The sequence below is a fragment of the Amphiura filiformis genome, chromosome 16 (genome assembly GCF_039555335.1).
Source record: "Amphiura filiformis chromosome 16, Afil_fr2py, whole genome shotgun sequence".
In the NCBI taxonomy this organism is placed as follows: Eukaryota; Metazoa; Echinodermata; class Ophiuroidea; order Amphilepidida; family Amphiuridae; genus Amphiura; species Amphiura filiformis.
The window spans coordinates 64,445,794-64,466,019 of NC_092643.1; the positions used below are offsets into that span (position 1 = coordinate 64,445,794).

The 20,226-nt window shown below is 37.6% G+C and overlaps 2 protein-coding genes across 3 annotated transcripts; one reads left to right on the forward strand and one right to left on the reverse strand.

The window, feature by feature from the left end:
• Positions 1-793: 793 nt before the first annotated feature.
• Positions 794-11,710, forward strand: LOC140136346 (uncharacterized). 2 transcript variants are annotated; one of them, XM_072158077.1, is made up of 11 exons: positions 977-988; positions 1,827-2,568; positions 3,712-3,822; positions 4,366-4,450; positions 5,351-5,579; positions 5,935-6,478; positions 6,787-6,973; positions 8,103-8,354; positions 9,347-9,518; positions 10,028-10,176; positions 10,814-11,710. In XM_072158077.1, the coding sequence occupies exons 2-11, from the start codon at positions 1,858-1,860 to the stop codon at positions 10,987-10,989; spliced, it is 2,616 nt and encodes an 871-aa protein (XP_072014178.1). In that variant the 5' UTR covers positions 977-988; positions 1,827-1,857; the 3' UTR covers positions 10,990-11,710. The 2 variants fall into 2 exon arrangements, with proteins under 2 accessions (XP_072014176.1, XP_072014178.1); XM_072158075.1 differs by having other exon boundaries at positions 794-2,568.
• A 1,469-nt stretch (positions 11,711-13,179) lies between these two features.
• On the reverse strand, positions 13,180-16,215 carry LOC140136347 (uncharacterized). The gene is made up of 3 exons (XM_072158078.1): positions 15,823-16,215; positions 14,395-14,628; positions 13,180-13,348 (listed from the first exon to the last, which is right to left on the reverse strand). The coding sequence occupies exons 1-3, from the start codon at positions 16,122-16,124 to the stop codon at positions 13,180-13,182; spliced, it is 705 nt and encodes a 234-aa protein (XP_072014179.1). The 5' UTR covers positions 16,125-16,215.
• Positions 16,216-20,226: the final 4,011 nt, after the last annotated feature.

Sequence of the window (20,226 nt, forward strand, 5' to 3'; positions counted from 1 at the left end):
TGTTTTATACATTATGTAGCCAGAGCTTTTTTGAAGAAAAAAAAACTAGAGCAACTGTGCCCTTTGCAAGGGCACGAGGGAAGTTAGGCGGATGACTGTGATGATCTGATCAAGCAGCAATACTGTGCTGGATAAGATTAATTTTAATAATAATGATTTTTTTTAATTTTCATTAATGGCCGTTTTAATATAGCCTACCTTGATCGTGGAAAGCTGGCATTTTGAAAAATTGACTTTTGACCTTTGCATGACACCCTTAATGATCTTAAATGAATTTCAAAATATTTAAAACATGTTGAGAATGTCATAAGGATCATTGCATTTAAATTTCAGCTCAATTGGAGCATTTAAAAAAACTTGACCTTTGACCCATTTATGACCCCGTAATGACCTTAAATGAATTTTGAAATATTTTAAACATGTTTAGAATGTCATCAGGATCATTGCATTTAAATTTCAGCTCAATTGGAGCATTTTAAAAAACTTGACCTTTGACCCATTTATGACCCTTAATGACCTTAAATGAATTTTGAAATATTTTCAAAATGTTTAGAATGTCATAAGGATCATTGCATTTAAATTTCAGCTCAATTGGAGCATTTTAAATAACTTGACCTTTGACCCCTTTATGACCCTTAATGACCTTAAATGAATTTTAAAATATTTTTAAAATGTTTAGGATGTCATAAGGATCATTGCATTTAAATTTCAGCTCAATTGAAGCATTTTGAAAAACTTGACCTTTGACCCCTTAAAGGGGAATACTGAAGGGAGAAATAATCTAGCCAAATTATATATCAAAAGAAAGCTTAGAAGTCCATGAACACGAATCTGTCGATTAATATCCATTTTGAAGCTCCGTAAAGGAGAAATAACTGAAATAAAACTTCCATTTGATGACTACGGCAACCGGAAGTTGTCTTCCTCAAAATCGAGGTACTGACCTTGTGACGTCACGTAATGTAGAATGGCAAACCCGGAAATGATGGTAACAACATGAAGCATAGCGAATTCGGTGTAATTTTAGAGTGTTGTTTATTCCATTTTTTGCAATGTGGCAGTTCATTATTAATGAAAATATCCAAATAAACACATATTTAAATACTCTTTTGCATGTACATGTGGTCATTTTAGTACAATATACCAACTAAACTGTAAATTGCAGCGATATTGATCATCATCAGCGACGACTTATCTAGACAGGTCGAATGAACACACGGTACATACTACAGTCAGTCATCCGTTTGAAGACCAACATTCCAATTTATATTCATATTAATACCATAAAATGCACAAAAAAGTGTTAACCATAAACTAATTATATATTAAATCAAAGAACTCCAACTATTTTTAAAACCAATATCATTTTGATCACAAAACACGGAGCGTTTCTGTTCGTGTTTACATTGTTTTGGTGCAGCTAGCGATACTTGAATTTCGCGGCACGGGCCATCTCGGCGATAGTTGACCATTCATGTGGCACCAGATCTTGGCGTGTTGGATGCCCGGATGAGCGATGTTTTTACTAGTAAGAAAGAAATTGCATTTAAAATCAACTCATATTTCATCAATTTGAGAGTCACTTTTGATTTAATTTCCTTGAAGTATTTATTCCAAGTTAATTTGCGACAAAAACACAACATGTACCGCCCGATATGCCGAATACCGAAATGCTTTTGTTTTGTCGAGGAGTTTCAACACGTTCTATAAATACTACCGCGTCCATTTTCATGGAATTCGGAACGCTCGATATCGATATCGTGCTGGATTTTTAGAAGCTTCATAGAATTACCTGATATATTTTATACTGTAATTGTTTGCTTGAGTTTCTCTTGATTGAACGTATTTCTGCTGGGCATGGCCGAGGAAGGGGGATCTGACAAGAAACCAAAGTCAACAAAGGGAGGATGCAGGTGTGTATTGGGAGGATGCAGCAATACCATATACGATGGGTTCAGCATCCATGAAATGCCGAAAACTGGTACAACTAGGAGTGGATGGATAAGGTTTATCCAGTGTACTTTAGTAGGGTTCAAAGCAAACGAAAGGAAACGTGTGCATGTATGTAGCGGACACTTTGATCGAGAACAGTATGATCAATCCCAACTTAGACAGTACAGACTAAGGCTAAGGAAGCTGCCACCAAAACTACTTCCCAGTGCCATTCCACATATCAAGAAGGCACTGCAGCCATTTCCACCTGATTGGTTCATCAGGCCAGAGACTGAGGTACTTACACCATCAGCACCAACATCAACAGTAACAACTACCATCACAACCACCTCAGCAAGAATTGGATCTCCACCCGGCTTTCCGTGCTCAACTACCACCACCCCTAGTCGAAGCACAACTGTGATGACAGCTACAACATGTATGCCTATGATAACACCCATTCCTATACATACCACCCCTCATAGTAGTCGAAAACGAAATGCCAGAAGTGTGATGACAGCTACGCCTGAACCCATGTCAATTGATAATGTGCCTATTCCTTTAATCGGAGAACATGATGATGATACCGGGTCTGAGAAAAGGAAGAGGCGTCGTTCAGGATATTTACGACAACAGGTAATTTTTTTTTTATTATCAACTCATTTTATACCATACCTTTATAAAAAGGGTCTAATTGGACCTATCCCTTTGAAGGCAAAGATGCCCCAAGTCTGACAAATTGCCTCTGGTCAGGGCTTAAAATCAATGGCGGCATCAAAATATTTTTCCAGGAGCCATGCAAGTGCTTTTAAAGCCCTGGGGTATTTACAACTGGTGAATTGGGGAAAGCAGCTCAAAATAGACGGGGTACAGCTTTTCAGGCCATTGCGAAATCCCGACAGTAGCCCCCGAAAGTGATTTTACAGAAGAGATTGTTTTTAAAAGTAGGCCCAGACAGAAATTAAAAAATAAAAATACGGACCGACGTACCGTAAAATGGGGTAACTTCGGTCAGCGGGGTAACTTTGGTCGGTCAAATATATTTTTTAAATGGTCATATTTTCAGTACAGCAATATTGTTTTTAGTCATATTTGGTGTCAATTTGTTCAAATATGTTTGGAAGAAATAATAGTCGCTCATGTGTAATTTCTTTGAAATTTACGAAAAAAGCGGGATTTTTGACCAAAAATCAGCATTTTTTTACATTTTTTGCAGAAAAAATATAAATCGATATTTGTGAGCAAAAATGTGTGTTTGATTAATTTTGCAAGGTGTCAAATGTCACAAAAACAACAACTTGCCCATATTCAGCGAAGATCAATTTTTTGATTTTTTTCCTTCATGGAATGTAATACTGTGACCAAAGTTGCCCCAAAGGCGGGGTAACTTTGGTCAGGTCATTTTGAACCCCTAGGGCACCCTTACAAAATTATTAAAAAATATCTTTTTCAACTTCAAGGTGTAGAAGGGAACCCTAATGTCACAAAAAAGAGTTAATTTGAAATATAATTGGTTTTGTTTGGAAGCAGTGGTTTAAAAACTCTGAAAAGTGCCCAAAGTTACCCCATTTTACGGTACCGTATTATAAAGCTCTCCAGTTCTCCAGGCTAGCGACCAGCATGATATAACGATGATAATGATTTATATATGCCTGAGCCATTTTCCAACTTTTGATCAGCAAAAGGGAAATAGGTTCTTGAAATAAAAGTGCTGTCACATTCTGTACATTTGGTATGTTTTTACATGATTTTTTTTGCTTTGCTTTTGTTGTTCGCCAGGAAGTAAGGAGAATAGAAGAGGAGTTTAAAAAGAAAGAAGAAGAAAAGCGTGCTGAAGAAATGGCAAGGAGAGAGCGTGAGAATAATAAAGCTATCCAATCTGCCCCAATGGTGAGTACATCGTTGTGTCTATGCGATTTTTTTTGTATGCACCTGTTTGGGATCAATCTTTTTTGCCGGTTCACAAAGGCAGTGTGTAGCAAGGTGACAAAAAATTGGGCGCCCAAAGTTATTTATTTGAAGTTGTGAAAACGTCCCACTTGTAACTTACTTGTGTGCAGGTTTCTGTCTATCCCCTACCAGGTGCGCTGTTGGATTTTGTTTTCAGTAAATAGATATATGCACTTGTTATGATTTTGATTTTAAACTTTTGATCCAAACACAAGGTACTCTTTCATCAGCACTTGATATGCACTTGATTGGGAGTTACTTTTTCATTGGAGTTGCAGAGCACAATGTTCGAATGTTATTTTTTTTAAATTATTTTGAAAATGTCAGTAAAATCAAGTCAGTTTGGTAAAAAACTAAATGCCGTTTTTTGTGGTTTAATTTCATACTAAAAAAACCCTGTCTGAATCTATTTGTTGCCGTCAGTATATAATTATTTGATAGAAATTCTAGAATTTCATATTACAAATAACCATTACTTTGCAGATGGTCAGCCGCAAATCACAGGTAAAGGTGAAGAAAAAGACCAAAACATGTGGACTACAAGTGAGGCCGTTTGGTTATAACAAAGGTAATTACTATACACCGTACACACAAACCCATCAGCCCCCCCCCCCCACTTCATTCAGTAGCTAATAATTTTGTTGGATCATACTTATTTTTCATAATTTACCATACTTTAATAATACCAGGGCTGTCAACTTTTTGGAAATGCTTGGCGTGAGACAGAAGCGTACCAGGATTTGCCGCCACCAATGTTCATATTGACCGATGATTATTTGACCCACGGCGCTCGAGACTGAAAAGCGGGGGGTGAGATGATGACGATGCGTGAGATTTTACTCATTTTTCAGCTTTTTGCGTGAGATTTTTTACCTGGGCGTAAGATTTTACTACCTTGGCGTGAGACCGTGAGAAAGTGACCCAATGCGTGAGATTCACGGCCAATGCGTGAGAGTTGACAGCCCTGATAATACCCTTTTTCAGGAGAAACTTAACTGCTAGTTTTTCTGTTGAGAAATCCACAAACAAAGCAGATGACAAAATGTCTCAGAAAATGTTGATATTTGTGTGCAAAAACAGTGCAATGTACATGTATGTAGATGAAGTTACCACTTTTGATTTTTTTTGCTGCAGTTTTCGGAAGAAAAAAATTGCACTTCAGTTAAAAAAGCTACATCATATGAACGTATGAAAATAGTGAAACTTTGAAGCACATGATTTTACCTGACAGGAAATAAATCCTGTTTTAGGGCCCGACCGACCCAGAATTTGCATTTGGGAGAATTTTTTTTTTTTTAATGTTGCTCTAATCATTTAAAATCAGCCATTTTGGGCCAAAATTGATTAATTTGGTCGAACGTTTTTAGAAATTAGTTGGCAAAGAATCTTTAGATTTTTTTCAGATTTTTGTGAAATTTTAATCGTCTGCCCGAAGAGTTTTTTAATTCTAAATTTATGATAATTGCAGGCTTACAGACAGACATCACCTACGGAACTGCTAGGCCCACTGGAAGCATTGAACTACAGCATGTTGCAACGCAAACAGACAAAGAACCAACACAGGAGGTCGTTGAAGAGGAAGCAGATGATGAAGGTGATGATGGCATTGAGATTGTTGACGATGAAAGACTGGACCCATCATACAAGCCAAATGAAGATGAAGAGGACATTGCCGATGAAGGATATGATGAAGATATGTGAGTCACGACTAATGATGTGTGAGAGTACTATATGTACCCTGTTGCAGTCTTCTTTCATCTCATTGTGCCTACTTGACCATTTTTTTTTCTTCTATGGATGTTAGAGATATTCAGTTCTATTTCCAATTTAAAATCCTATTTCTAAGCTGGCTTGGATATGGACAGTAGCGTAGCATCATAGGGGCACAGGGGCATGTACCCCCCCCCCCCATCGACCGCAAAATTTTTAGTAAAATGCCAAATCTGACTGGAAAATAGTATTAAAAAGTGTGATATTTTGTTATGTTAAATGTTTTCAAGTGCGATCAAAATCTCATGATACATTTTGTTTTGTTTTTCCTTTTATATACAGGCAACCATATGCAGGGGATTTGCAAGAAGAAAAGAAATATATTGTGTTTGAGTCTGAGTTAGTGAAACTTTTTAAGCAATGTAAATCATGTGGTATGGACTGCGATGTACAAAAGGTACACCCACAGAGTTTTGGTTCACAACTTAAGATTGTGGCAGAGTGCAGGGAATGTACTGACAAGTATGAATGGTATACACAACCAAAGGTGGGGGATTTCCACGCTGGAAATATATTACTATCAGCTTCAATTCTATTTGCAGGCGCAAGCCCTGCAAAGGTGTTGAAAGTGTTTAGGCACTTTAACTTGCAAGGGATTTCCAACAATACCTTTATAGAGCACCAAACACAGTATTTGCAGCCTGCTATTATCAGAGTCTGGGACAGGCAACAAAGTTACATGTATGGCAAGATTAAAGAAGAAGGAGGACAGCTCAACGCTGGGGGAGACATGAGGGCCGACACGCCAGGTCATTCAGCAAAATACGGGTCCTATACGTTTATGGACATGGACACTAGCAAGGTCATAGATGTTCAACTTGTGCAGGTAAATGCTTTAGAAGTATAAACATGTACTTTTTTCTGAATCCAACAAGGTACTTTGGCTTTCATGGTAGGACAGTGTTCCACATAAATGAAGCAGTGACTTGAAAATTGCAAAATTTATGGATACTTTACAGAAAATTGGGTTTTCACAATAATTCCTAGTAAATTATTGTGGATGCCGGATGGCGGATTATGATCGCTTTAATTAGGATAGTATTCAGCTTGTTTATCAAAAGTAGAGAATTCATTGGAAATATTATATTTTTTGTAACTGATTTAGTTTTTACATTACATTTTTTCCCTTCACAGAGCACCGAAGTCAAGAATTCCAATGCAATGGAGTTAGAGGGACTGCGCCGTGGAATGGACAAACTCAACGCTGCAGACATCGAGGTCCAGACCCTTATCACAGACCGGCACATGTCTGTAGCAAAGTGGATTCGTGAGACCTATCCTGACATAGATCATCGCTATGATATTTGGCACATAGCGAAAGGTAAGATGTCATGTACGTGTGTTTGCTGTGGATTTTGCGCAATACATTATTGCGTGAAATTTTCACACGGTTTTATTTTCAGGGTTAATTCCAAAACTGAATTTTAAAGCCTCAGAAATAACTGAATCTACACTTCCCTTTGTAATATGTAAAGGACATAGGCAGAAATAAATTTGGAATGTTGCAACAGTACTGCTCTGATCAGCAACCAATGACTGCATGCGAGCCTCTGCATTGATGTCAGACAGAACATTCCAAGTTTATATCTGCCAGCAACCATGGTAGAACTAGATACACTGCATAGTTGCAGGGTACAGGTAAACACAGTCAGGATCTCTGCTTCCTGCTTTTTATGACCGAACACAAATATTATAATGAAAGACAAAGATAAAGAGAATTTATCGCGTCTGGCGTCATCTGTCAATCAAACTCGAGCGGTTTGTTTACAAGTGTCGTGATGATGACTTGCTGAGCACGGATTTATTAGCGGGCGCCTTATTGTTAATTTTGCACCTTTCGACATGCAAACCATCTCAAAAGTTAGGTCTTTATAGTAGGAAACTTTCTTAACCGAAGGCACCATGTCCACAATGCCTAGAAAAGCTGCTTTTTGCCTTGTAAAAGTACGTAATTTTTCGCCATTTGCTGCTATTCCTTTTCTCCGATCAGCACCAGATAGATCGGTCTTCCTTTCTGGCGTAAACCAATCAAGGATCGTAATTGACAGTGACATCAGACGCGATAAATTCTTTTTATCTCTGTCTTTAATTATAAGGCCAAGCAAAGTTGATTTATAACGGTTTTTCCTGTTGCCTACCCGCATTGTAAAATCACACCAACCCCAACACCCACCCATGTTCGAGTTTTTTTTCTTACTGGGGGTGTTTTTTGCAGGAAAACCCAATGATTTGGGCACATAATCCTAATTTGCTGCAGATAAATTGGTGTGAGAAGACCGCTTAATTCATGCAGTTTGACGGATAATGAAACTTAAAATAAAGAATAATGAATTAATCATCTTGTTTGTATTCGGAAAATATCATATGAAACTCAGTATTTACTGTGCAATTGCATGACTGGATTGTTGATGAATTTGATACTAACACTAGGTTTTAATTTCAATTTACAGGAATCAAGAAGAAAATCAAGGCACTGGCAAAAACAAGTGATTGTCAGTTGGCTGGGGACTGGAAAAGGTCCATCATAAACCATGTGTATTGGTGTGCTACATCAACTGAAGATGGGGATGGAGATGTGATAGTAGCCAAATACAAGAGCTTGATGAACCACATTAGAAACATTCATACAGGCCATGATGATGAGCATTACCCATCTTGTGAGCATCCTGCCAACTACCCAGACAGGGAATGGATGACTGCAGGTTAGTTATACTGGCCCATGATAACTATGCATGAAATCTTGACATGAAATGCAGAGTACAGTTTGTTCACTCTGAAGTGTGACAACTCGCACGTTAACAGAGCGTAGTGCTGCGTCTCTGCTGTAGGTATGCGTGCCTTCAAAGTCGGCACAATGTGTGCGTCTGTACTTTGTACTTCAGAGTAGACTGACTGTATGTATCGAGTGTCATATAATTTTCATTTTATAGGAAACACCTTTCACACCCGATTGAGAGTCATCACAGTCATGATACAATGTCAAAATATATATATATATATATATATACCGTATTCGCCCGAGTATGGTCCCACGTTCGAGTATATAGTCCCCCCACCCTCATTTTGAAAAATTCCAGAAATTGTAAAAAAAAAAAAAAAAAAAAAAAAAAAGTTTTTTTTTCGGTTTTGGAGTTTCCCTGGACCTAGACCTAGATGCTAGGATCATTCATGGTTGACCTAAAAAAAGAAAAAAAAATTCAAGATGTTTTGTATTTTTAATATGAAAATTGATAATTTGTATTCATGTATTAATGATTTCAAAATGCATTCAATTCAATTTTTTTTATGTCAACCATGAATGATCCTAGCATGTAGGTCTAGGTCCAGGGACACTCAAAACCGAAAAAATAAACTTTAAAAAAAAAAAACTTTTTTATTTTTTAATTGAGTATAATCCCACCCCAATTGTGAAAAATGTTCACCTAAAAAATGGGTGGGACTATACTCGGACCAATACGGTAATAGGAAACTAGTAGAAAGCTTGTGTATGGGCATTTATCTGAAAGGGCAATTGCGGTTCTTCAGGAATTCATTGTTTGCAACTTCATTCAAAATTTACAACAATCTGCACACATTGCCGTTCTACCTCATTGCCCAGTATTACTTGCTGTGAAGTCGCTAAACCGATATGAGAAAAATAAATTTACTACATCATAATGTTAACAAAATATGTGTCTTATTTTCCATATTTTAGGAACAAAGGTGTATGAGAAACTTTCGGAAATTATACTTAGGACACGCTTGTTGAAGGATATATCCAAGATGTCCCACAAGGACCAAACCAGTAAAGTGGAGGCATTCCACAGTGTCCTCCTCCACTGGTGTCCAAAGATGCTGGCATACTCATATCCAGGTATCAAGTGCAGGTAATTATTCAATGTATTGGAAGCAATCATAAATATTTCAAAATTTACACTTGTGAGTTCAACTAGTTTTTGTCAGAGAAGAACGGCAGTTGTTTATATTTTGAGAGCGTGCAGAGCGTAGACACGGAAGTGGGGTTCTGATTGGCCGATTCAGTCGTCTGACAATCATAACAACAGACCAATAATCTGATTGGGCGATTACACGTCAAAAACGTTGGTCGGCACAGGTCAGCGCTCTTGAAGGGAACACAAAGCTCTGCGTAGGTCGCTCATTAACAGGGCGTTCGCATCAATCTGAGCAAGGGACTGCCGTTCTTCTCTGAAACCCAGTGTAATATCAAATGATAGCAATACACCAGACCATATGCAAGATTATTTTGTGGGGGACGCAGAATTTTCAAATGTGGCCATTTTCCCAAATAAAAATTGTATGCAAAAAGTGGATTAATTTAGACCTTGGACATTGTTACTTGTAATGTTTGTTTCATTTTTGTCTAATATTTTTGTAGATTGTACTTGGCAGCTATACACTGGAATGAGAATAGCAATCGGAAACAAGCTACCAGGAAAGATGGGACTCCGATCATCAAGATCACATTCCCAAGACCTAAGGAAGGATGCTACACAGTCAACAAGGTGCTGACAGCATGCACATACAGTGAGTATTATGGTGGATGTGTTAAAATATGGTATACTGAAATGGTGGCTGGTGAGGTGTAACTGATCCAATCTGTGATGATGGGTTACTTACTAGTTGAAGCCTTCACCAAAACCTGCCCATGTAAATGTAACCATTGGGGCTGTGCAATAATTATGTGTACAAAGGGTGAATTCTGAAAAGGGTCCATCACCCACTTTGACAATGCCAAGAAATCTTGTCCCCCTTTATTCACCACACCAGTGGTACACACAATTATTGCGCCCTGGGTGTCTTTCGGTGAGAGCGTAGGGGGATTTTTGGTGAAAAGGCCCCTAAACCCTCTTTTTGTGAGACTGGTAAATATCTTACCAAATGAGGTGGTCTTTCCGCAAGACTGGGTAAAATCTTTGGGTCAAAATATAAAAGTTGATACAAAAAAGTCCACAAACTTAAAATTTGTTGGAAAAAAAATGGGGTCAGTCGGCGAGAGATCAGAAATTTTGGGGGACATGAAAACAACAAAAATGTGTCATTGGGTGAGGAGTTCTGTAAAACTGAAAATGTTTCTGCACATCCTTATCACCCCCACTGTTATTACACCACACCTTGATCTAATTTATACCTCATGATTAAGTCACTGCATATTGCTTTTCAGATTATGTTGATACACTGATGAGTGAGGTGTTAACCCTGGTGAGTGGAAGGAAGAAGATACGGGCAGAGCTGGTTGAGCTGCAACCTAAACCAGCTCTTTGCGCAGCTTATGAACATCCAGACAAGGCCGAGGCCATCAGAAAACACAAGGAACATCAACGCTTTGCTCAAAAATAAGAAGATGAAGATGTGTACACATTACCACATAAGTGACTTTGTATAATCGGTGCGCAAAATTGGGCTGAAGTTGTATTAAGAATACCAGTGTTTATGTTGTTTTATGGAGGGTAATTATAAGTCCCATCTGCAATAGTTGCCAGGTGACAATATTTACAATCTAGAATGCAGAAATTGGCTGCTTCAGCTAGTCAATGCAATTAATCCTTTTAGTATTGCAGATAGGGCCTTCTTACAATACCCCCTCAAAAATATGTACCACCCATTCAATTACAACAATTCTCTTGAGCTTGGGTTGGCTATGCCCTTCATGATGTGTTTTGGTTTTGGTACAGGATACATTTTCTTGTATGTTTTTCAATGGGTCATTGACACAAACACGTTAACTCCATTTTGGCCATTCTGAGAAAATTGAGTTATTATGTAGTCAAGTCAAGCCATTGATTTCCATGTGGTGCTAAATGTTGATACTTCTATGTGTTTATTGGAAAGTGCTCATGTTTGTGAACATTTTGGTATCAAAATCTCATTTTCGTAAAAAAATGGAGTTATGTCCTTGTGTCACTAGCCCCTCGTTTTAATCGTCTTTGAAAATTAGTGGTTCTGGAAAGAAAAGGAACTACATGTATCTCTTGATTGTTTACTAGTGTAACCATGGTTACATGGTACAACCAATAAATGAAAAACATAACACATTTTGAGATCGTAATATTTTATTTGTTTGACTTAATTATTTGCTGTTACAGTGAACAAGTATTTAAGTAAGTTTTAAGCCCAAAAAGGTTGTTTCAGAAGAAAATGGTAACATAGTAAAGCGGTACATACTTTTAAACCAAAATCAGTAAATATTCAAATAGGTTTTTATTGCATTTTTGACCCATTTTTCAACAAAAAAAACCTCAGAAAACAAACAAAAAAACATGTAAAAAAATTCTTCGGAACAATCTTTCCCCGGGCTTTATGATTCAGTGTAGAGTTGTACATAATATTCCATCGCAATAATGTTAAATGTTACTATAATTATCAAACATCATAAAAGGCATAACAGTTAAAGCCTGTATTGGTGAAATCGGCATGTTTGCAGTTGGTTTCACTATCAACAATCTAGATTCATCACAACAGTCATCAGAAGCCATTTAAAGGTGCTTGGTCCAATATTTCAATTTTCACTTCTGAATAAATTGTCATGGCACTACTCCCATCTAGGGAGTTTTACATGTAAAGGCTTGTCCAGTAGAAGACAGAAATTGCTCATTTGAAGGCCTGTATGAGAATGGCCAGGGTGCTGATTGGACCATGCTCCTTAAAATATGTTTGGTACAACACTGAAATTCACCTGAAAAAATGTAAAATATTTCAAGACATACAAAGTTTTGATTTATTAACAGTACTGTAAAAGTGGAAATTCTTGTGTTATATTTATTTTTACACTTTTCGCATTCCAAGCTGCTACCGTGAAAATAACAACATAATATTGCTATTGTGTTCAGGTCAATGTAGGAAACCTAGAATCACAAATTTAAAAACAAGGGAAACAGTTCAAAATTGGCAAAGTGTGAAAAATTAATCATGTGAAAATTTCCACTTCACAGTAATCTATTCTGGGAAAAACAGTGGCATGATCAATGGGAATTATATAATTCAGCTTTTTTTCACCATGTTCTCTGTAGCAAATAATGAAGGAAACTAGTAGAAAAAGTGATCCTGTCTGGGAATCAAACCCAGGACCTTAGGTTTACAAGACCTGTGCCTGATCACTTGACTAAGGGACAGGTCTTATAATCCTGAGGTCCTGGGTTTGATTCCAGGATGGGATCACTTTTTCTACTTGTCTCCATTACTATTTGCTGTGGCGAACCGGGAGACAAATTCTGTTCAGTAGTCTGTTTGTTGCTGTTAAAAAAAGAGATTCGCCGACTACAGGTACCATTATACTTATTTATTTACATTTGCCATAGGATGCTGGATTTCATCAGGCTATAGTTGTTCTCGCCTACATGTAGTGATTGGCAGTGACATCAATAACAGTCATAAGCATTTTTAATTTAGCTGCCTTTATACACAAGATACTATTCGGTAATTCCGAGAAGAGTGTAGATGTACACATTTCACAGCAGTAATCTAAAACTTGCAGTGATGTCACTATTAATCTCAGATGAGAACTATGAACTGATGTTATCTGTAGGCCATCTAAAGTCTTAGAACGCGTAGCACGGTTCCCTTGTAGTTATTTCTTCCATCAGGGTATGCCCGCATAATTGCTGAGTGTACACATGCTGGTAGCTGGACTCTGATGTCCTTGCCGAGATACCCCCAGCACCACCGGACAAACTTCCTGTATCCAACGTATCTGTATTTTCTGCAACAACAACAAAATATGCACACTTTATTATGTATCTAGATGTTTATTTGGTCATTGGCAAATTTCCCCAGTCAGAATTCTTGCCCCCCTGTTAACCCAAAATTGCGAAAATTCCCACTTTTGCTTGGGTTTTTTTGGGTGATTTTGCCGCCCCGAAATTCACTATGCCCGCCCCCCCCCCTAAACAATTCCTGGCGCCGCCACTGATTTCAACACTTTTGATATGAAGTTTTAGTGGTTGAAGTTTTGGTTTGGGTAGGGTAATTTTATGTGTTAATTTACGTTTTTTTATATTTTTTATTTACTTTTTTCCAAACCGCATAAGCCCCAGTGTCAATGTATTTGATGTCTTTATTACATTGTATATAATTTGCAAAATAAATTTGTTTAATACTAGCTGTAACCAAATATATTGTCAGTACCGTACTATTGTTGTCTGTTCATTTCTGAATAAATGCCAATTTTTCCAGATGGGCAGGCAAAATTGGAAAATTTGCCTACGGTCTAAAAATAAATTGCTTGATTGGCGACAGACACTAGACATTATTTCTTAATTTTTTGCAAAAAAGAAATTTTAGAATTTTAAAAACAAAAAGGAAAAATAATAGTAATAAAAAAAATGTCAACCGACCTACCCTATTTTTTTTTATATTACGCCAATCAAACAATTTTTTTAGACTAAACTCCGTACCCAAAATAGTGGCATTTTTTGTTGGGGTGGATCAAAGTCCATGATAGCCCCTGGTACTGCCACTGTCTAAAATACGTATCAGTTGAAAATTGAGTTCAAACTTTAGCAGCAGGGGCGGATCCAGGAATTTTCAATAGAGGGGGCGCCAAGCCATTAGCACAGCCGCTGCGGCTCTGCGCCCACACAAAGTCAGGCGCCGCTCTGCAAAAATACACATAGTCAGGCGCCGATCTGCAAAAAATAGAGGGGGCGCGCGCGCCGGGTGCGCCCCCCTCTAAATCCGCCCTTGAGCAGCAGATAAGTTATAATTTGAAACCAATGTGTGCAAATTGTTACGAGAATGTACACTTACTCATTGTTCCTATCAGCAAAAGATACAGCTGCTCTTCGCCACCTTGATGTATACTCCATCCACCCAATATAAAGTGAAGTTGGGTGGAGTATGGCAGGTTCAAACGCCTCGGAATCCGTTATACACCACGAACCCTGCAGACCTGCCTCTGCCACTACTTGGGGTATCTCTCGACAGCATTTGCAGTCACCTGCATTGAAGGATGGCTCAATATAGCAATTGTTACACTGACACCTGTCGAAAAAATGAAATAAAACATAGAAATGAACATAGAGCAGTAACTTACATCTTGACAATTGACATGGACAGCACATGTTTGTGAGATTGTGCGAGGCATAGGTGGCGGCAGTAGGGGAAATGGACACAAATTACACATCCCCACTAAGTTTCTCCATGGGGACGTCCCCCGCCCCTAAAAATCATAATAGAATTAAAGATAAAACAATAATTGCCCCATGCTTCTTCCTTTTTAATAGCCCGAAAAAACTATTTTGGACCAAAATAGGGTCAAATTGAAAAGTGAGGTTTTTTTGTCCGCACCGTTCCACCCACACCCCCACACCCCCTCTGTAAAAATTGAGCATTTAAATTCTCAATACAAACCCTGCTAACAATTAAGCCCAATTTAAAAATGACACAGCTTCCAAATATTTCTTGGTAAGTATATGAAGAGATTTTTGTTATTTATGACAATTTCACACTCGGTTTTGTGCTGAGACGAATATAGGCCTACACACATAGCTATTCGTCTATTCGTCTCAGGTTTTGTGACTTGTGTGTCCATATTATTGCTTTTATAGTAGGACGTACGATGTATGATGAGCAAGATTGAACGTGATGCGTGTTTTTATTGAAGCGGAGATGACGATGTTTTTGCGGGTGTCTTTGATGGTGTCTCTACTGTTATTTCATTCAGGCTATTTTTGAGTTTTGACGTTAATTTATAATACATGCAAGAATTGCAGGGATGGTGATATAATCATCCAACTCACAATCAGAGATATGAAGAAAACTCGACCCATAATATGGACATTTTTGTGGCGATAAACTTGCACGGTCAACTTTTAGTACGACCACATCCGGCAATGGCGAATCAGATTTCATCGCAAAACTGCCACTTTCAAGTACGACTTTTCGACAGATAACTCAGTTGTAAAATTCCAATTACGCTTGGGCTTTCAAAGTAGACCTTTTATAAAAATTCAATTAACAAACATATACAAATATGGTTGAGTAAAACGGCTAATATCGAGCTCAAAACATGAGTAAAATCATCGACATCACATAGCATACTACATAGCCTTGCACATGTTGCACGGAGCCCCAGAGCTAGTTTACCGGGGAGGAAACGGGTGATCGTAAGCCTTGGGCGCCGGGAATCAGAACTAAACCCCGATCATCTCGGATTTTATATTTTAAAAATCTCACCATCTCCTATGCTCCAGCCTCTCTGGATCAGGTGCTGGTCCTCCATCGCCAACATTTTCTCCTGGTTGACCCTGTGGTACTGGCTCATACTGCCATGCCCTAATTCTGGCCTCCTCATCATCTGTTGTTTCATCGTCCGTATGTCCGCCATCATCGATTTCATCTTCAAGTTCAACATATTCGCCAACTTCCCCATCATCTTCTTCGCTCGATTCACTCTCTGACTCTGTCTCACTATCAGTTTCATCCCTCTCATACTCCAACTCCATACATAAATCGTTTTGTTCATTGTCAGAATCCATGTTTACAGAAAGTTTGCAAAGTTAAATAAAACTTCTGAAACTTTTTTTAGATCGATTTGTAAACACAGCACAGCAACCTCAATACAATACAATCAACGTACAACACACTGCTGTCACACGCACGATCAAGCACATCGATTTCGTGCAGGGCTACATGACGTGACGTCATATTCTAGGGGCCAGATTTGACCTCTGTGTGACCCTCATTTGGGGGGGTGCCTAATTTGACTTTTCAATGCGTTATATTTCTTAATAGGGGTCACAAAAACACATAATTTATTTTGAATATTATTCTACGCCTCTCAAGCTTTCCATTGATATATAATGTTCCCATCATCAGTATTCCCCTTTAACTCTCTTCACGCGGGTGTCGACTGCAGACGACAAGTTAAAAAAAAAAATCAAAAATTCAAAAATTTCATAAATGTAAATTTTCATGACCATATTTGTAATCAGCATGAAAAATGCATTAAAATGAGTACAAACAAGCCTAGTATTGATTCAGTGGTTCTTAAGATAGCTCTTGATATTTTGAGAAAATATTTCAAAACTTCAACTTTTTCCGTTGAAGTGCATGGCTAGCACGCAGAGCATTAATGACCTTAAATAAATTTTTTAATATTCTTAACATGTTTAGAATGTCATAAGGATCATTGCATATAAATTTCAGCTCAATTGGAGTATTTTCGGTTAAGATGACCTTTTTTGACCCCTGTGACCCCTTGGATGACCTCTGACGTTAAACAACCCATAACTTTTGTAGCCAGCTACCCAATACTGCTTGTGACTGAGGTTGGGCGATATCCGATCAAGGATGTGGAAGTAGTAGCAAATTGTGAGAAAGAAGAAAGAAAGAGGAAATGGCAAGAAAGAAATAAGTTAGGCTGCCCGCCTAACTTAAAAAGTGGGGAATGAGGTTGTGGATCATGAAATGCCCCTTCAAATTTTGTTCAATGTACAGGGGGTGCAACAGTTTATTAACTTTTCATTGCATCTCCTCCATTCTGTTTTTTTTTTTTCATTTTGATATATTTTGATGTTTTTTAATGTGATGGAAAATAAATAAACTGAACTTTGAACAAAGCATAGCAAAAACAATCTGCTGAGAGGTCTCTTTTGGCTAGGGAGAAGGAATGAGTGTGGTGTTATGTGGTGGGTGCCAGTGTGCAAGATCAGTGGGGGTGATCTTGTGGGAGTGATAGTTTATGATGAGTGGATGCGAGGTGCAGAGGTGTGTTTTGGAATGTACATGTGGGTGAATGGTTGAAAATGAATGTGTGGATGTTTTAACTATGTAAATTGCTTTTTCTTAATGATTTTGCTGTATTTCAATGTATTAAATGTTTTTATAAATGAGTATTTTTGACAAATTTGTTGCATTTCAGTATTTATACTGTTATGACAATTGTGTAATGAATGAATGAATGAATGAATAAAAGGAAGAAAAAAGAAAGAAAGAGGATGAAACTGTTTTTCTCATATGCAGTTTTGAACCAAGGACCCCTCGGGTGCCAGATACGTGCACGGCTACACCTTGCTGGGGGGGTCTACCATGGCGGCCAAGCTATCCGTGCCCATATGACTGTTAGCACGATGAAGCAATCACATCACGTGGGATACCGATGCTTACAGATATCTGCTTTGTAAAGTTTTTTTGATGTTTGGTACGTAAGGGTTAATATACTCAAATGCAAATAGGGGGCAAGTTAAGGTAACTGTAACACCCCAGGCTATTTTGGCGAGGGGTAATTTAGCTTTCTTCCTGGTAATTTTTTTCAAGCCCTGCATAACAAAAAGGACAAACTTATTGACAAGTATCTGCACACAAACTCAATTATAATCACATAACTCACTGTATATACTTGTAAAGCATGAGGAAAAAGGACAAATCTACTGACAAGTGCCTCCACACAGAAACTCAATTCAAATCACATTGCATACATCAAGTGTAACAGAAAGAGTGAAAAATCAAGTGTAACAGGAAGAATAAAAATCTACTGACAAGTCTCTACACACAGAAACTCAATTAAAATCACATTACTCACATCACGCATAATAAAAAGAGGAAAAAATTACGGGGAAGGCAAAATCACCCAAAAAACTCAAAGCATATTACTCACATCAAGTGTTACAGGAAGAGGAAAAATCTACTGACAAGTCTCTACACACAGAATCTCTATATTGAAATTACATACTCACATCACACTACTGACAATAAATTTTCACACAGAAACTCAATTCAAATCATATTACTTGCATCAAGTGTAACAGGAAATCTACTGACAAGTCTACAAAATGTACACACAGAAACATGATTCAAATCACATTACTAACATAAAGCATAACAAAAGGAAAAATCTACTGACAAATGACTTCACACAGAAACTCAGTTGAAATCACATAACTCACATCACATGTAATAAAAAGAGGAAAAATCTACTGACAGTAAATCTTCACACAGACACTCAACTGAAATCACAATACTCAATAATCAAGCGTAAAAGGAGCAAAAAATCTACTGAAGAGTCCACACACAGAAACTTGATTGAAATCACATTACTCACATCAAGTGTAACAAAAGGAGCAAAAAATCTACTGAAAACTCTCTGCACACAGAAACTCGATTGAAGTCACATTACTCACATCAAGCATAACAAAAGGAGCAAAAAATCGACTGAAAAGTCTCTACACAAAAAGACTCAATTAGAATCACATTACTCACATCAAGCACAACAAAAGTTTCAAAAAATCTAAAAAGTCTACACACAAAAACTCGATTGAAATCACATTGCTCTTATCAAGCGTAACAAAAGAAGTGAAAAATCTACTGACAGGTCTACACACAGAAACTCAATTGAAATCACATTACTCACATCAAGCTTAATTAAAAGGAGCGAAAAATCTACTGAAAAGTCTCTACACACAGAAACTCGATTTAAACCACATTACTCACATCAAGCGTAACAAAAGGAGCGAATTATCTACTGAAAAGTCTCTACACGCAGAAACTCAATTTAAATCACATTACTCACATCAAGCGTAACAAAAGGAGCGAATTATCTACTGAAAAGTCTATGCGCAGAAACTCAATTTAAATCACATTACTGATTACTCACATCAAGCGTAACAAATTATCTACTGAAAGTCTCTACACACAGAAATATGATTGAAATCACATCTGGGATGAAAACAAAACGCGCCCAGCAGTCAATCGCCGGTTCCATCCAGTTTCCATTTAGAACAATAGCAACCGAACGGAACAGGCGGTTAACCGCCGGTTGAGTTTTGATTTCGTCCCTTACTCACATTAAGCATAACACTCAGAAGGAGCAAAAAATCTACATACAAATCTCTACACATAGAAACTTGACTGAAATCACATTACTCATATCAAGCGTAAAAGGAGTGAAAAATCTACTGAAATGTCTCTACGAACAGAAACTCAATTGAAATCACATTACTAACATCATGCATAACAAAAGGAGCAAAAAACCTACTGCAAAGTCTACACACAGAAACTTGATTGAAATCACATTACTCACATCAAGCGTAACAAAATATCTACTGACAAGTCTCTACACACAAACTCAATTGAAATCACATTACTCACATCAAGTGTAAAACAAGCGAAAAATCTACTGAAAAGTCTCTACGAACAGAAACTCGATTGCAATCACATTACTCACATCAAGCTTAACAAAAGGAGTGAAAACCCTACTAACAAGTCTCTACACACAGTAAGTGTAAAACGAGCGAAAAATCTACTGAAGTCTCTACAAACAGAAACTTGATTGAAATCACATTACTCACATCAAGCTTACCAAAAGAAATAAAAACTCTACTGAAAAGTCTCTACACACAAACTCAATTCAAATCACATTACTCACATCAAGTGTAAAACGAACGAAAAACCTACTGACAAATCTCTACACACAAACTCAATTGAAATCGCATTACTCACATCAAGTGTAAAATGAGCGAAAAATCTACTGAAAAGTCTCTACACACAGTAACTCGACTGAAATCACATTACTCACATCAAGCTTAATTAAAAAGAGCGAAATATCTTCTGAAGTCTCCACAAACAGAAACTCGATTGAAA

Excerpts from the sequence above, each read along its gene's own strand:
- LOC140136346 (XM_072158075.1), top strand. The coding sequence starts at position 1,858 with ATGGCCGAGGAAGGGGGATCTGACAAGAAACCAAAGTCAACAAAGGGA. Across the intron at positions 2,569-3,711 it reads CAGGATATTTACGACAACAG|GAAGTAAGGAGAATAGAAGA; the intron begins GTAATTTTTTTT and ends GTTGTTCGCCAG. Across the intron at positions 9,519-10,027 it reads TATCCAGGTATCAAGTGCAG|ATTGTACTTGGCAGCTATAC; the intron begins GTAATTATTCAA and ends ATATTTTTGTAG.
- LOC140136347 (XM_072158078.1), bottom strand. The coding sequence starts at position 16,124 with ATGGATTCTGACAATGAACAAAACGATTTATGTATGGAGTTGGAGTAT. Across the intron at positions 14,629-15,822 it reads AGGCTGGAGCATAGGAGATG|GTGTCAGTGTAACAATTGCT; the intron begins GTGAGATTTTTA and ends TTTTTTCGACAG. Across the intron at positions 13,349-14,394 it reads TTTGCTGATAGGAACAATGA|AAAATACAGATACGTTGGAT; the intron begins GTAAGTGTACAT and ends TTGTTGTTGCAG.